The sequence below is a fragment of the Poecilia mexicana genome, unplaced genomic scaffold (genome assembly GCF_051168715.1).
Source record: "Poecilia mexicana isolate PSO_F unplaced genomic scaffold, ASM5116871v1 scaffold_16, whole genome shotgun sequence".
Classification (NCBI taxonomy): domain Eukaryota; kingdom Metazoa; phylum Chordata; class Actinopteri; order Cyprinodontiformes; family Poeciliidae; genus Poecilia; species Poecilia mexicana.
This window is the reverse complement of record NW_028263385.1, coordinates 19,781,424-19,797,047: the sequence shown is the minus strand read 5'-3', so window position 1 is coordinate 19,797,047 and position 15,624 is coordinate 19,781,424. Positions and strand designations below refer to the sequence as shown.

Below are 15,624 nucleotides of genomic sequence, written 5' to 3'. Positions count from 1 at the left end.
TTTATGGAGCACAATAGATTATAGGATACATCATATCCTTACTTACAGCTTTAAACCTCATGCGTCCCCACATAAACAGAAGTTATTTTGCTTTAAAAATACAGATCAATGTCTAGCTGGACTCTATCCATCGTCTAAACTGCTTACCATTTCAGTCATTTGGGAACTGGTGGCCATCACCAATGTTTACTGGTCAAGAGCCGCTAAACACACTGGACATGTCGCCAGTACGTCACTGGACCCAACTAGACTCAATTAAGTTAAAGAACAAAGAGCGTGCAAGAGATCTTTGGACTTGAGTTCATGAAGTCTGTCGCTAAATGAACTTGCTGTCATCTTTACATTGCCAGAAGAAAAGGTTTCCTGTCAAAACAGGACCCAGAAACAGGTTTAGCTTGTCGATTATCCACCATGTAGACCCAATCCGTGAGCACTTTATTAAAACTTGAAACGTTTTTGTCTTTCCTCTGACGTCAATGTGCATCACCTCACCTGCGAATGGTGTACAAATCAGCAGACAGGACCGTATCTGTGGGAACAAACCCGGTCGTAACACGACACAAAAGGGATCTCGCAAATATTTATTCGCCTTTGAAAAACAGTACAACTGAATTATACATAACACATAATCCCAAGGTGGCCAAAAACCAGTACCATTTGTAACCTTTTAAATACTGAAATGTTTGCAGTAATAAAAAAAATAAAAGTACACACAAACCAGTGGAAAATGTTGATTTCCCACACAAATATACAGTAAAGGAATCAAGGTTTTCAGGCGCTGACAGAAATTCAACATAACTCGCCACACATCTCATCCAGAATACACATTCAAACAGAAAGATGAAAATCAGTGGAATGTCTTGTTGACTCTAAACAGAAAACAGGCCACTGTTTTTTTTTTTATTTTATTTATTGCCATATTTCTGTTCAAAGTCCCAAAAAAACTGAAGGAATCATAAGAAGAAATAAGACGCGTCGTTATAATAAAACTGCATGACAGATATCATATTTCCTGCTTCATGTAATATTTCAAGTGCACACATTATTACTACTGGGAATACAATATAAGTGCCATTGATAATCCCTGTCTAAAATTATTGCAAAATACGATTCATTTTCTCTGCAGGCTGAGTTTTATTTTTAGTTTCTTCCTCTGATGCGTCAGCACAGGCTGAGCTTTAAATGTCCATTTCCATTTTGATGTTTTTCTCCAGTTTACAGTCTATCAGCTGGCTGCATGTGGAGGACCACACATCAACACTGGGACCAGGAGAGAGAGGAGCTTTCTTCACCTCCACTCCTGGAGGAGGTGACGCTGTGTAACCGCTGAGAGGAGAGAGAACCGCAGGCTCCAGCTTGCATCTCTTTGCCCCGCCACACGTGTCCAGCTGCCCCTCTGTTTCGTGTCTTTTCGCTCGCTTTTCTGAATCGTTAGCCTGCGCTGAGATTTCGTACTCGCTCGGCTCGCTCTTGACTGAAACGAAAGGAGTGTCTTTAGGCAAGTTTAGCTTTCTGGACAAATCCAAAGGTGTTTCGGTTTCCTGCCCCAGGAAGCCCGTGACCAACTCCAGGCAGGGGTTGAGCGACGCTCCGACGGCGGCGCTCACTCCCAGCAGTTTGTTGCTCGACAGTGACGACGGCGACTCCTGAGGCAGAGCCTGAACGGCGGCGACCGGTAGTGTCTGAGGGACGCCGGACGGCAGCGGCAGCCCGTCGGTTTGACTCGGACAGACGGGGAGAAACACGACCAGGTTCATACCGGGAGGCGGCTTCTCTTCCAGAGTTAGTGTCCACAATCCCTCTGAGTCAGAGGATGCGGCCTCTGTCCTGAGCAGCCTCGGACTGCTGGGATCCTTCGCTGGCGCAGCGGCGCCGGGGTTATGACCGGGGGCTGCGTTGGATGCAGAGGTTGGTTTTGTGCCTTTCTTTAGATCTTTTTTCCCAGGAATCGAGCTCTTTGAGGTATGACGTTTCTTAGGAACGCTCTGCAACAAACAAACCAAAATCATTAAAAAAAGCACTTAAGGAGAGAAGCTTAATTGTTAAGTCACTATGAGGCATGTTGGTCTGTGCAAGTTAAGACTAAAAAAAAAAAACATAACAAAATACACACGGCCATTTATTTTTCTGTCAAAATATTTATTTGAAATTAACATTTTTTTTAGTTTTCTTTTTAGTGGTCAAAATGGGGATGATGTTTTAATGTTTACAATAATAAAAACATAGCATGCTGAGCAAACAGAAATAAAAAAAAAAGTCCTGTTTTCTCATATTCTGACACTCTACACCTCACCAAGCTTTCTGACATTTTTAATGAGCCAATTATAATTTTATTTTGGTATCCTGAATTTCAGACGCATATATCTGAGTTTTAAAACTGTGTGTCCTGAAAACTCCAAGACAAAGTCAGATACTGTACAAAAGACACATTAAACCACAATCTTCATGTGGAATCTGGAAATATAAAACGCAGACGCAGGTCAGTATAAACGGCTAGATATTAGTCAATAAAAGCCAGTTTTTCACCGTGTTATTTTTTTTCCTCATATGGACCTTTACCTCGCAAAACCGTCTTGAACTCCATTCTCTTAATAGTAATTAGTATTTCTTGTGATAGACCAGCACAAAGCAGTGCATAATTATTAAGTGGAAGGAAAATGACGCGTAGTTTTAATAATGTTCCCAATAAATTGCCCACACAGATCAGGTAAAGGCAACCAAAACCGACAGGCTGGGCAACAGAAAACCAGTCAGGAGGCCATTTGGAGGAGCAGCAGAAATTTACAGCACATGGACAAATAATCTGTTGACAAATATGAGCAAAGCACTAAACAAACCTGCTCAGTATTACAGAGTGCCAAGAAGGAAACAGTTTCTGAAAATGAGCCAGTTGCATACTTGCAAGATATGTGGTGCTTATTGGTATGAAAACTGGTTCTACAAAGTTTCAATTCAGGAGGGGCTTCAAACACACACAATGCTTTTTACAAATTCTGCTAAAAATGTTCAAACCAAATATCATTTTTGATAGATTTTGCAAAGCTTTGGTGCTGGTCTGTTAATCTTAATAAACTACACTAAGGTTTGTGGTTGTAATGAGGCCAGGTGGATGAATGACAGAGTCATATTTACAGGTACCATTCTAGAAGCCAAGTAGTCAGACAGCAGTGGGTTTATGTGAATCTGGTTTTAGAGAAACAGTAAAAGTTGGCTCTGCCAGTCACATGACCTGAATCCTGCAGGAAAATCTATGGAAGGAAGGAACTAAAGGTTAAAGTTCATAGAAGAAGCCCACAGATTTAGGATTTAAAAACTACTGTTGTTGAAAAAGGGGTGAAAATCACAGGTGGTGGATATTTCTAGTTCCTTCAACAAAAACTTTAGTACAGAGTATTAAATAAATTTCAGGAAGGTTTTCACTTTTTCTCTGTTTCATTTTATTTATTAAACATTATTCATGCATATCAGTTTTTTTCTGTTTGAGCTGTTACAGACATCTGGTGAGGATTTCATGTCGGATTTAGAAGTACGTTCATTTAAACTGGTAATGAGTTAAATACTTATTCCATCTGCTGTATTTACGGATCTAGGTAAAATAAACAAGGTCTAATATTTTGCCTTTTTTTGGTTTTAAATATTTATTTTTTGAGCATTATAGTTTAACTTTTACTGTCTGAATGATGAGAATTGAAAGGCACTCTTCCAAACCTAAATGAATAAAATTATGATGAAGAGAACGTCCAAATGTACAAGAGTTACATTATTTTTCTTCCTTTTTAAACCCCGATTACCAAAAACTGATGATAATGCAGCTACGGCAGACTGATCCTTTAAAAGTCGTACACTTACTGCAGATGGAGGAGTCTTTCCGCAGGTTTTGAGGTGGATGTCGTAGTTTTGCTGGTGAGGGAAGCCCAGCCCGCAGCTCTGACAGAAGCAGGGCGACTGCCCGGCGTGACCGCCCATGTGAGACATCAACAGCAAGGCCGAACGAAAGCCCTTCCCGCACTCCGCGCACTTCAGCACCCTCTGGTGAGCGCCGGCGTGCTTCTTCAGCTCGTCCGAGGTGTCAAACCTCTGGCCGCACTCCAGACAGCGGATCTCGTCTGTCTTCTGGTTGGGCTCCTGGTTCCCCCAGCAGCCAGTGTCCTTTTTGTGCCGCTGGAAGTCCTCCTGACTGGGAAACTCTCGCAGGCACGCCACACAGTGGATGCGCTCAGGCTCGCACTTGTGTTGCCGGTACAACTTGGCCAGCCGGAAGTGGCAGCGGCACCGTATGCACGTGTACGGCAGCATGCCGAGGTGCGTGAAGCTGTGCTTCAGCAGCGCGTTCTTCTTGGCAAACGTCTCCCCGCAGTCCGTGCACTTAAAGCTGTGAAGGCACCTCTTCTTCTTGTGCCGTGCCAGAGACTTCTCGGTGCGGAAGCTGCGGCCGCACTTCTCGCACACGATGTTGACCATGCACTTGTGCAACTGGACGTGGTTCTCGCACTCCTTCAGCGAGGCGAACACGCGCTTGCACAGGTCGCACTCGTAGAACTGCTCCTCAAAGTGCGTTCTGGACAGGTGCCGCTTCAGGTCCTCCTGCGAGGAGAAGCCAGTCAGACAGATGCGACACCAGTGGCGCTCCAGTTTGGCCTTGGCGTGCGTGCGCAGGTGGAGCCGGTAGTTGTAGATCTGACAGAAGCGCTTCCCGCACTCGGCGCAGCAGTATGGACGCGCACCCGTGTGCAGATTCATGTGGTCCTGGAGTTTAAACTTGGAGGGCAGCTGGAGGCCGCAGACGCTGCAGTGGTGGTCACCAGAGTTACTCTGCTCTGTGGGGGGGGGGGGTGGATACGGAGAGGAAAGCAGCTGATGAATAATAAACAAACCATTATGCGTTTTCACTAAATGGGTCAAGATTCTTCCTGAAGGCAGATGCTAAAACTGTCAGTTATAATTTCTGGAGAAATTTTGTTTTTTTCAGGTGCTTATAGACTTGATTTAAAGGGGAAGTGTTATGTATATTCAAGGCACATAGGGCCATTTAATAGATCAAGTAAGTACGTTACTTTCAGTAGTTTAAAAAAAATGCTACATAAAAAAATATGACTTAAAAGAATTTCAACTTTGTAATTTAACATCTTGAAATCGGGCCTCTGTCTCTTTAAAAACTCCTGCTCTTTCTGAAACTCCACCTTCAGGAAGTCATCAGAACATCGCTATCCTGTTAACATTTTTACCAGCATTTCAATGAGAAGTGGCTCACATTCAGTTCAGGTGTTTGCTAATTGCTGCTGGCTAGTCTAAAGGAACTGAGTAGGGGAGTCGAGTGGAGGACTGCTCCGTAATGTGGAAGCTCAGGAGCTTGGAAACTGCAGCTCTGAGGAGGAGCTGCGTCTCGAAGGCGGTGCTAGGTCCATACGGGCATTTTGCACAGCCGAATGGTTGCCATGGAAACTAGAGGATTTCTCAGACAAGCGTGAAAGAATCAACGCAACACACCAGGTATGTTGTTGATGAGGGAATAACATTATAACATAAAGCTCAAAAAAATTTCAGCTTTAACTGAAATTTCAAAATACTCAATACTGAATGGCCCAGTCATCAGGAGAAGTGATACCAAAATCTCCCATTAATAAATATTATATTTATTACTCAGTTTTGTTGTGCATGTATTGAAATTTTCTTCCAAAACACAATTAAAGGTCAAACAGCTAAAAATGGCTAGAGATCCATTTATAAACCAACTAGTGGTCATAATCTCTGCTGAACCAGTACTGATGGACGATTGGCTCGTCCAAATCTAAAAATCTAATCTTGTTTCCGATCAGTGGAGGCACCATATCGTAGCAAAACATCAGTGTTCAGTGTGGATGTTTTCACTAAGGGAGGCAGAGTAGGAGTTTAGGGTGTTTAAACATGAATTTGGAGGAAGCAAAAAAAAAAAAAAAAAGCAGATTATGAGCAAATAATCTGAAGCTTTTACAGCAAAGTTGCTGTATTTTATCTTTTCGAAGAGATGCTGTTGGATTAGGAAATGTTGGCAACTTTTATAAAGTCTCTTCATTAAAGTAAAGGTTTTTCTTACTCTGCAATCTGAGGGGGTTGAATTCAGTCACACACAAGGTCTAACCTGGAAACATGTCACTTATATCATAGTGATTCCCTCTTTAACTTCAGAGCTGTGTAACACAGAGAATTTTACATTTGTGATACTAGCAGTGTTACTGTTCCATCGTTTCATCCTTACCTTTAAACTGGGTGATTTTCTTTGTTTATTTTCAGTGATGCCGTTTATATTAAGCACTTTATCATTAAGTTTCAACTATATCCAGAGGGCCACTTGTTTCATAGCTCTAAAGGGGAGTGAAAAGGTAAAATCTGCATCGACAGGTCAGAGCTTTATAAAAATCAATAACCGGTCATTAATTATGTGTTCGGTACATCTTGTATGAGTTAATATGAGTGATTATCTTTTATAGCAGTGTGTGTGTCATTAAATCCACTGTAGGTCCTTATTTCATCCAGTCTTACCGTTGCTTAGCTCCTCCTCGTCCTCCTCATCTTCCTCCTCATCAAACTCCTCTTCCTCAAATACCTCGGACACATCACTGTCGTCCGAGTCGTCCTCCACCACCTGCCGAGCCTCTGCATTCTCCACATGGGGGTCTTTTTGTCCGTCTTTCCCCGGCTCAGCCCCCAGCTGAGGGGCCTCCGTCGAGTCACCGCTTTTAGTGGATCCCGCAGGAGGAGTAGCAGCCCCGTTGACTGCTTCTTGTCTGCTTCTGAGCCGCCTCCTCTGCTTTACGTCTCCCATGGGGGCGGCAGCGTGTGGGAGAGGCTTTTCCGACCGGTTTCGTCCTGAAGGGGAGTCCCTCTCAGACGGGACATCCAGAAATCCCGGATCTTCCAGCAGGATGTCACGGGTGGAGTCGGTGGACATTGCTGGCAAGAGGAGCGTTTGATTACTCCCTATAAACAACAAGCACATTGGTTTCATTAGGCTCACTAGTCTCGACTAAAACTCGCCTTCAACGTGTTTAAACATCTCGGGCCATTCCTCGTTTAAAATACTGGGTTCATTCCCAACGGAAATTCCTTTTATGACACACCTTACTGGTACGCTGGCTCACCTGGCAGGAATAATGATGGTGATGGTGGTGGTTCGGCGTACGCTCACAGCCTTCACAAGCGATGTTTGCGCTCTTCAAACCAAAATAAACACATATTGTGCGCAGAAGAAACAAACACAAAACGAGACAAGTAGCCAGCACGGCGTGAAAGCAGAGCGATAGCAACTAAACAGTCCGCTGACTGCTCTCACCTGCTTCCATGGTAAACCGCGACCAGGACAACAAAGGCAAAAGCACGAAGCAGCGGCAGGAGGGCAGGGAGGCACTATAGCGCTCTCTTGCCCACCTGCTGCCTCGGAGTGGTATTGCAGTTCTGTTTTTTTTGTTTTGGTTTTTTTTTTTTTTTTTTTTTTTGTTGTTTTTAATTAAATGCATAAAAGCACAAGTTAATGAAGTAGTGCTGTTTTGTGGCAATATGGAAAATAATTTGGTGATGAAAAACTAGGAAAGCTATCAGTGGTTTTCTAATTTTTGACAATAACAAAATTTTATCTTCCACAAATTTCAAGGGTCATTATGGTTGGGGGGGAGGGGGGGAATCATGGTTATAATTTTTACCCCTATAAATATGAATCTCAACATTTAGGCATGCATTTCCAACCAGCCCTCCAGAGTCACTACTTTGTGGAAACATCTTTTGATGCTTTACTGCTACAGGCCTCTGGTGGTATGTCTCTTTCAGCAGATTATTGCTCTTGCTAGTTCTCCTTTGCTAAAACTCCATTAACAACTTTAACTTTCAGTTCTCTTGATGCCTCCAACAGGCTGTCTTCCAGGACTGATTGCCCTGTATCCAGTTATCCTTCCTGCTCCTGCTGAAGAAGCATATCCCCACATCCTGATGCTGTCACTGCTCTGAGTCAGGATGGGGATGGTGTGTTCAGCCTTAACATGTTTTGTATATAAAACATTCAGTTTTGGTTTCATCTAGAGTACCTTCCACCACATGTTTGCTCTGTCCCTTCAATCTGAGGCTCCTCCAGAGTCATTATGGGCTTGTCTACAATAAAATTTTCTGCAACATTAGAAATAAATGAGTGTATTAATTAATGTTCTATTTCACAAATGAAAACCAAAAACAAGGAGGCAGAAGCTGTTAAATTGAATTCCACTGTTAAAATACTTTCAAGTCAACCCGATTCATTCATAATATCCAATCAGCTATCTGCCAATGGGCTCCTGCCATGAAAAATATTTGCACCAACTTTGGCAGAATTTCTCAGTTTATTCAGAAATTCCACAAACAGAACATGTTCATCAATGGAGAAAATGACTTTAAATATTTACTTATTTATTGCCACCGAATATGGCAGCAGTGTGTGATCCTAAATTATGAAACAAGTGGATAAATGATCTATTGTTATCTACCAGGATCAAAGTCACTTAGAAAAGTTCTGAGCATTTTCACACGACTAATTTGGTCGCTGACATCTCATATGATTTGGAGAATGTGAAGAGGACTTAAGTATAATGTCTTTGCATAATGTTAAGTAAGAATAATGCATATTAACTTAATGTTCATGATAACAAAATGCGTCACAGATTCAATATGAAGGTCTAAAGAACAAAATAATACCCACGTAGCACTTGGGTATTATTCATGATGTGTTTCAAGTCCATTCAAAGAACTTGATTATAAAAGTTGTTAGGGTTTATATTTAATTAATACGACATATAAAACCGTGAATAAGACAACGCACAATACTGGAGACAGTTTTCGTCATGGAAAATTGCTGCAGCCAATGATTCATCAGCTAGGTGAACCACTTTCACGGGTAATAACTTGTAGTAGTCATTTTCTGTGATGCTATCAGTCTCACATCATTATGGAGGAATTTTGGCACACACTTCTATGCAACACTTGCAGACATTTATCTATGCCCTGTCACAAAATTTAACCAGGTTGAGGACTTTGACTGGGCTGAATAAGCAACTTGAATGTTTTCAGATTGTAGATTTGGATTTGGCGTGTTTTGTGTGAATGGTTCTCCTCCTGTTACTTTGTGCGTTAACACACACTGACGGTGTGTGAACGTGTGTGTTAATGACTAAATGCGGTGTTTCTGGGGTCCTCTGGAAAGCATTTACACTGACACACACATGCCAACTCCTCTGATCACATGCTTTGCAAAAACCCTTTGTATCTTGCAACACAATCAGAAATAAGATCTAAAATATATTGATATTTTCATGACTGATCTAGATAGATGGATAAACAGGCTTTTAACAATATTTTTGAAGAAATCAAAAATATTGATAAACACTGAAGGCATCCTAAATCAATTCGGGTTTAACAAGTCAATAATATTGTTCTTTTTAATCAATCGGTAAAAAAAAAAAATATATATATATACAACTATCATACAGGTAACATTTTGGATTACAGATGTTACAGATATAGATGTAACAAAGTATTAGAATAGATAAATAAATCATGTTTAACACTTGTCTCAGTCAGTCTAAGGTTGGACATCAGTCACTCAGGGTTCACAGGAATATCTGTTAATGTGCAAACAGCAGCCATTCCTACTGACTTATCATGCAAATTTATATTTATTCAGTCCCAGGTCTGCCCCACTGTTTGCTGCGAGACGACCCAATTTAGCCCAAGCTTCTGCTGTAGGACAGACGGATCGTCTCACATTTGACTGAATTAATGTAGAATAAAGAGAGGTTTCTTGGCTGACAGGAAGACTGCAACTACAAACATGAAACTGTTTGTAGTTGCAAACCTACACAAATCATTGTGAACTTCAGTTATCCTGCCATATGAAAAAAGTGCCTTCTCTAGGCCACCATTAAAAGATGCCCCCTTGTTCAGTACTGTACCGAGTATCGTCATAAAACAGGCTCATAAATGCACATCTTTGTGCTCTGGACAAGAAATATCCAAACTCTTCCAGGTAATAAAAGCCTCTCCTCGCCAAAAACTGTTTACACATTTTCATCTTCAATGTTTTCTCTGCATCAGTGAGCCTACTGGTAATGAAAAACACCAAAATGAACGCCTTATTTTCAATTTACATGTTCTTATAGATCGACGGGTTGCCAACCGAGAACTGAAAACAAAGAGACAAAACAAAGCATTTCATCAGTGGCTTCCCTTTGGGACAGCCTGTTTATTACATGTTTGCAGTGTTCAGACACAGTGAGGAGAAACCAAGTGAATAATATGATATACAATTTCTTATGGGAATCTAGAGCTTTTTAAGACAGGAAATATTACTTTAACAAGTAAAAAACAGGATGTAGAAATTTCCAGTAAAAGAAAAATCAGGATTATAAAGGTTATTTTCCACCCACATGCCAAACACTGTAGATTAGATCTGAAGTGTTCAGCCTCCATCCTTTCAAGGCAAAGCAGAGAATTATTATTTTTTTCGTCATTGAAATTTAATTTAAAAGGTAAGAAGCAAAATAAGAGCCATAATGAAAACAGAAACTGTACATAACACATTTCTTTTAAAAGACAGTCTAATGTTCAGACAGCATCTCTACAAGATATCTAATTATTTAAAGTATGTACTTGTATCTGTTAGGGCAGGGGAAATAAAAACTAAAAAAAAAAAAAAAAATTACAAATAAAAACCCCTCACAAAGTGAGTAAATCAACAGAATGCCAAATAAATTCAAAAACACACACTTCAAACTAAAAACAAAATCATAAAAAAAAAAAAGTGAATTAAACCTGCTTCTTTATACAACTGAACTGTTTCATGGGAAACAGTGTAATAGATGTTTAAAACTTGGTTAGTCAACTTATGAGATGTTTCCATCTTCAGCGGCTCATAATCAAACTAACAACCGACTAAAACCTGATTTTCCAAACCGTTCCCAGTTTGTTTAAAACATCTCAACTGTGGTATCGACCAAATTTCAAAGAAAAAAAAAAAAAAAAAAAGGACATTTCATGACTAAGTTACTGAAAAAAACCACAAACTTTCTGCGGGCTACCCATGTCTAAATTATCTATTGGAGCCTGACTTTTCAGGGTTTTCGGGCTTCTCCTCCGGGTGGCTCTTCTGGTGAGCCAGCAGGGTGCGCTCCCGGCTGAAGCTCTTCCCGCAGGTCGGACAGGACAAGCGGCCGACGGCGTGAGCCCGCGACGTGTGCGCTTCCAGTTGCTCGGGTCGGGCAAAACTCTCTTCACATTCTTCGCAAGGATGGGCTTTCCGTGGGGTGTGTTTTTCCTTCTTGTGAGCGCGCAGCTGAACCAAACCGGGGAAGGTGAGCTCACACTCCGTGCACGGGATCTGGAGAGGCAGAGCCGGGTCTTCTTTTGGTTTCTTCTCCTTTGCCGGACTGTCGTCCTCTGCACCTTTTTTGTCTTCCGTTTCCGACGCCGCCGCTGCTGCTTTAGGGGGACGACCTCGCTTTGCTCCACCTGCTTTTCCTTTGTCTTCTCCCACAGCTACCGCAGGCTCCGCCGTGGCGGCGGCCTTCGTCGCCTCCTCGGAAACCTCCGCCTCATCCTTCTTTTTCCGCTTTCCCTTTTTCTCAGAACTGGCCGGGTCTTCGGCTTTGGCTGGGCGACCGCGTTTCTTCACAGGAGAAGCGCTGCCGTTGCACTGCTGGCCTTCCGGGTATTTCTCCTGGTGTGCCTGCAGCTCAGACTCCGCTTCAAATCCTTGGCCGCACTTCTTACAGCGATGAGGCTTGGCTGGATCCTCGGGCTGTTCTGTGTTCTCGTCAGGGCGTGGATGCTGGGTCAGGCGGTGGGCACGCAGCAGCCCAGGACTGCGAAAGGTCTGGCTGCAATCTTTACACACCAGCAGCTTCTCTGGACACACCTGTCTTCTGTGAGTTGTGAGCTGCAAAGGATCAAAGCAGAATAATTTTACACCCAAGTATTTAGCACAATGCTCATCATATGCAATTGAAACCCGACACTTTAGACATTTTAAACATTGTCATGTTACAATCACAAATCTTACTGCATTTTGAGATTTTATGCTGATCAGGGATGCTAAAGTTCAGGTTTTTCTTCATGAAAACCTTTGCAAATTAAGGATTATTTACGTCTAGCTCAACATGGTGCTCTTTTTTGTGTCTATTTTACAAAATTCCCATTAAAATACACTTCAATTTGTAACATTACAAAAAGAAATTTAAAAAAATGAGGGATAATGTGTGGGCAAAGCAAGATGGAAATGCACTAATTGCCTGATAGCAACATTTTAAATGCTTCCAATTTTCACATTTGAGAAATCTGTTTAAGCAATAAAAAAAAAAAAACTTACCTCGGAGAACGTCTTAAAGCTCTCCTTGCAGTGAGCACATTTGAAAGGCTTGTCGTCGTTGCTGTGTGTCGGCTGGTGCTGCGTTAATTCCTCAGACGACAGAAACGTGCGGTCACACACGTAGCACGTAAACAGTGTGTTTCCCTGTGCAGAGATTGAATACAGAGAAACACGAATTAAAACTGTTTCAGGCTAGATCACTTCCTTTTTACTCTGCAAGACAAAGAAACATCTTAAATTACACTGAACAGGGGGAACCAATTGCTAGTAATATAAATAGGTTATGTGATTAAATCTAATTTTAAGAGAGCAAGATGTTTTTAAACACTGAACTTTTGAGATAATCATTTCCCTCAATCAAGACAAGTCAATTATGACAACAGACAAACTGTTTCTAGTTAAATGTACCTGTTGAAGCTGCTGTTTGTACTCCTCCCTGTGGCTCTTCTTCATGTGTCTCTCCTTTGCTTTGGCGTTGCAGAAGGTGATGAAGCACTGGAAGCACTGCAGGTTTTCATGTTGGTCTGAAAGAGCACACACAGACTCGGTTAGGGTTCTGGTCATGCTAGTAACTCTCTTCAAACTGGGCCCCCTGAAGCACTTACAGGACTGGACCGAAGGAGCCGGGGGTCCGTTCAGAATGACGGGTTTGTATGGCTCTGCTGGCTTTTCATGGGGAGGTGCGGGTGGTGGTGGTGGTTCTGGCAAGCCCCGTCCCAGCACTATGTCCTCTATGTTCAAAATGTCTGAGTCCATTCTACGACACTGCTGCGACACAACCTTGCTGGATTCACACACACAAAAAAAGACAACTCAAGATTCAAAACAACGTGCAAAAAACCCCACTAAAGTCTTCAGATTCAAATACTACGCGCAAAAACACCTTAGTTTCGTCAACAACATGATGCCATAAAGACAAACAGAAATGCTGAACAAATATGAAACTGAGAAAAAAACTAATTAAGAATGTAAAAAGCAAAAAAACTCCAAATAACATATCTGGAAAAACTCCACAAAACGTGTACTCTGATATTTATTTAATATTTAAGTCAAAACCTCTTAAGTTGTAGCTAGAGCTGACGTTGAACGTAACACTAAGGCCGCCAGCTAAGCTAACTAGCTTCATGCCAGTTTGCAACATTGCGACGTAATAAAAACTACATGATTCAAATCTCAACCTGTATGTAGCTAGCAAAATGAACCCAACCAGTTACCAATTATTTTTCCTTTAATGTATGTATCTGCATGTAACTAATGGTAGAAACAAAGTAGCAGACTAGTTGAGCGGGTTAATGCCAGCTAGTTAGCGCTAACAACACTCCTACCATTCAAAAAAGAACCGCAGACTTCGTGTCTGTTCCCGCACTAAGTTCAAAATTACATTTTACACACCGTTTATAGGTTGATGACCAATTTGAAGCGCACTAAGTAAACACAGTAAACCAATACTAATGTATGAATAATATAGTTATGCTAAAAACAAGGGGACGTTACCTCGAACCGCTTTTTGAAGCTAGTTTGACTGAGAGAGTTGACCCTAGAAATACAACACATAGATCGTGCGTTTCCTCCTGTGCGTTGTTGGTGGTGGTGATGGGGACAGCCAAGATGGCTGCCGCTTGGACTCTTCGGTGGGGCCAGTTTGATACAGATTAGGAAAATAATAATAATAAAGTGTCACAACATAGATGATCTTAAATTATGGCGCTGATAACAACCACGAGTCTGAATTATGAAGAATTATCAGCACAATAACACGCAACACTAAAAAAAAGAAAAATCCTTCTGTTACTTACAAATCAGCAACACGTTCTGTTTATATACTTTTTATTACACAATTGATTAGTAATGTTGTTATTTACTAAACAATAAATTGGACTAATGCACACAAAAGCAACTTTGGCACAGATTAGACACGCTGCAAATTTGAAAATTAGAAGTGTTTCTATGCATCGTTACTCTATGGCTGATCTAAATCACGTGACCCAACACGACTCAAAAGAAGTACCTGATTTTTTAAAAACTTTTTATGCACACAGACAGACAGACACAGCCCTACTTATATTCAGTTTCAATATAATTTATACGATTTTGAACGCAAAAAATGCATCTAACGATGATAATTATGGTTTTTGTAAATGGGTTCATTTTAATTTGCACAGTAGCAACAAGTGTTTCATGGAAAATTGGATTAGTGTGTCAAACATTTTATAACAAGTTCAACCTCACCTCATACAATACATAACAAAACGACACTAGTTGAGATTACCATTTCCAAGTTGGCAGGTAGAAAATTAGCAGGAAGACAGAGAAAAATGGTTCTCATCAACCCCAAAATGCAATATGGCTACCTATTTTAGAACCAATAGAATAGAACCAATCTGGTAAGACGTGCTGTCAAAGTGAAATCATGTTTTTTCTTCCTTTCTCATATTTGGACATTTATCAGTTTGATACTAATATAACACACGTTAATATAAAGTATAATGAAAGTCCAATTAATGACAAATTAATTTATGAAAAAGAATAAGTTAGAACCTAATATAGCTAGACTAACATATAATATAAATATTGAGAAGACATAGTTACATAGCATTTTGAAGGAAATTTCAAGGCTTTCACTCAGTTTAATTCAAGTTAAGCAGGGCACCTTTATGTATGATTGGGATAACTTAATGTAGCTAATAAATATTAATAACTATTACGACTTAAGGATGTGCATAACTTCTCTATTAATATTGTAAAATTAGTATATTTGTAAGATTAACATTTCTTAAAATAAAATACATTTTAACATTAGTTAAAAAAAAAAACTACTAATAATGATCGTTGAATTCCATTAAGCTTTTTCAGTTTTATGACAATAGATGCAGGGACATGTCAATAAAATACAATACAAAACTTAATTTTTAGTTCAATTGAAAGTGAAATCACTTATACAGGTTAATTACTCAGAGTGACATGTACACAGAATTCTGCTTGTTGGCTTACTGCAAAAAAAATAAAAATAAAAAAAAACTGTTCAGGAAAGTTACCAGAAAGTTAAGTGGAAGGAAAAACTGGTTGAAAAAGTAGCAGAGGCAATTGGCTTAAACCCAGCCTTACTACATAAATTACCACTCATTCATGGAGTGGTAATTTATGTATACATATTTCAATTGTTTTCTTTTTTTAAGATAGTCTATGAGATGCTCCTGTACTGGCTGTTTGTTGAAGTGTGTTGGTTAACTGTTATAAAAAAAAAAATGACAGACCTTTTCACGCCA

At 40.6% G+C, this 15,624-nt stretch overlaps 2 protein-coding genes across 6 annotated transcripts; both read right to left on the bottom strand.

Moving 5' to 3' along the window:
• Nucleotides 1-561: 561 nt before the first annotated feature.
• Nucleotides 562-7,955, bottom strand: LOC106919209 (uncharacterized). Of its 3 annotated transcripts, none has more exons than XM_014989424.2 (4): nucleotides 7,098-7,955; nucleotides 6,520-6,957; nucleotides 3,850-4,817; nucleotides 562-1,985 (listed from the first exon to the last, which is right to left on the bottom strand). In XM_014989424.2, the coding sequence occupies exons 2-4, from the start codon at nucleotides 6,926-6,928 to the stop codon at nucleotides 1,179-1,181; spliced, it is 2,184 nt and encodes a 727-aa protein (XP_014844910.2). In that variant the 5' UTR covers nucleotides 6,929-6,957; nucleotides 7,098-7,955; the 3' UTR covers nucleotides 562-1,178. The 3 variants fall into 3 exon arrangements, with proteins under 3 accessions (XP_014844910.2, XP_087869701.1, XP_014844909.2); XM_088013575.1 differs by having other exon boundaries at nucleotides 6,520-6,930; nucleotides 7,119-7,955; XM_014989423.2 differs by having other exon boundaries at nucleotides 7,119-7,953.
• Nucleotides 7,956-10,204: 2,249 nt separating this feature from the next.
• Nucleotides 10,205-14,194, bottom strand: znf576.2 (zinc finger protein 576, tandem duplicate 2). 3 transcript variants are annotated; one of them, XM_014989420.2, is made up of 5 exons: nucleotides 13,853-14,194; nucleotides 12,964-13,142; nucleotides 12,767-12,882; nucleotides 12,359-12,502; nucleotides 10,205-11,929 (listed from the first exon to the last, which is right to left on the bottom strand). In XM_014989420.2, exons 2-5 carry the CDS (start codon nucleotides 13,112-13,114, stop codon nucleotides 11,084-11,086), a joined length of 1,257 nt encoding a protein of 418 aa, XP_014844906.2. In that variant the 5' UTR covers nucleotides 13,115-13,142; nucleotides 13,853-14,194; the 3' UTR covers nucleotides 10,205-11,083. The 3 variants fall into 3 exon arrangements, with proteins under 3 accessions (XP_014844906.2, XP_014844908.2, XP_014844907.2); XM_014989422.2 differs by lacking the exon at nucleotides 13,853-14,194 and adding an exon at nucleotides 13,751-13,833; XM_014989421.2 differs by lacking the exon at nucleotides 13,853-14,194 and adding an exon at nucleotides 13,684-13,707.
• Nucleotides 14,195-15,624: the final 1,430 nt, after the last annotated feature.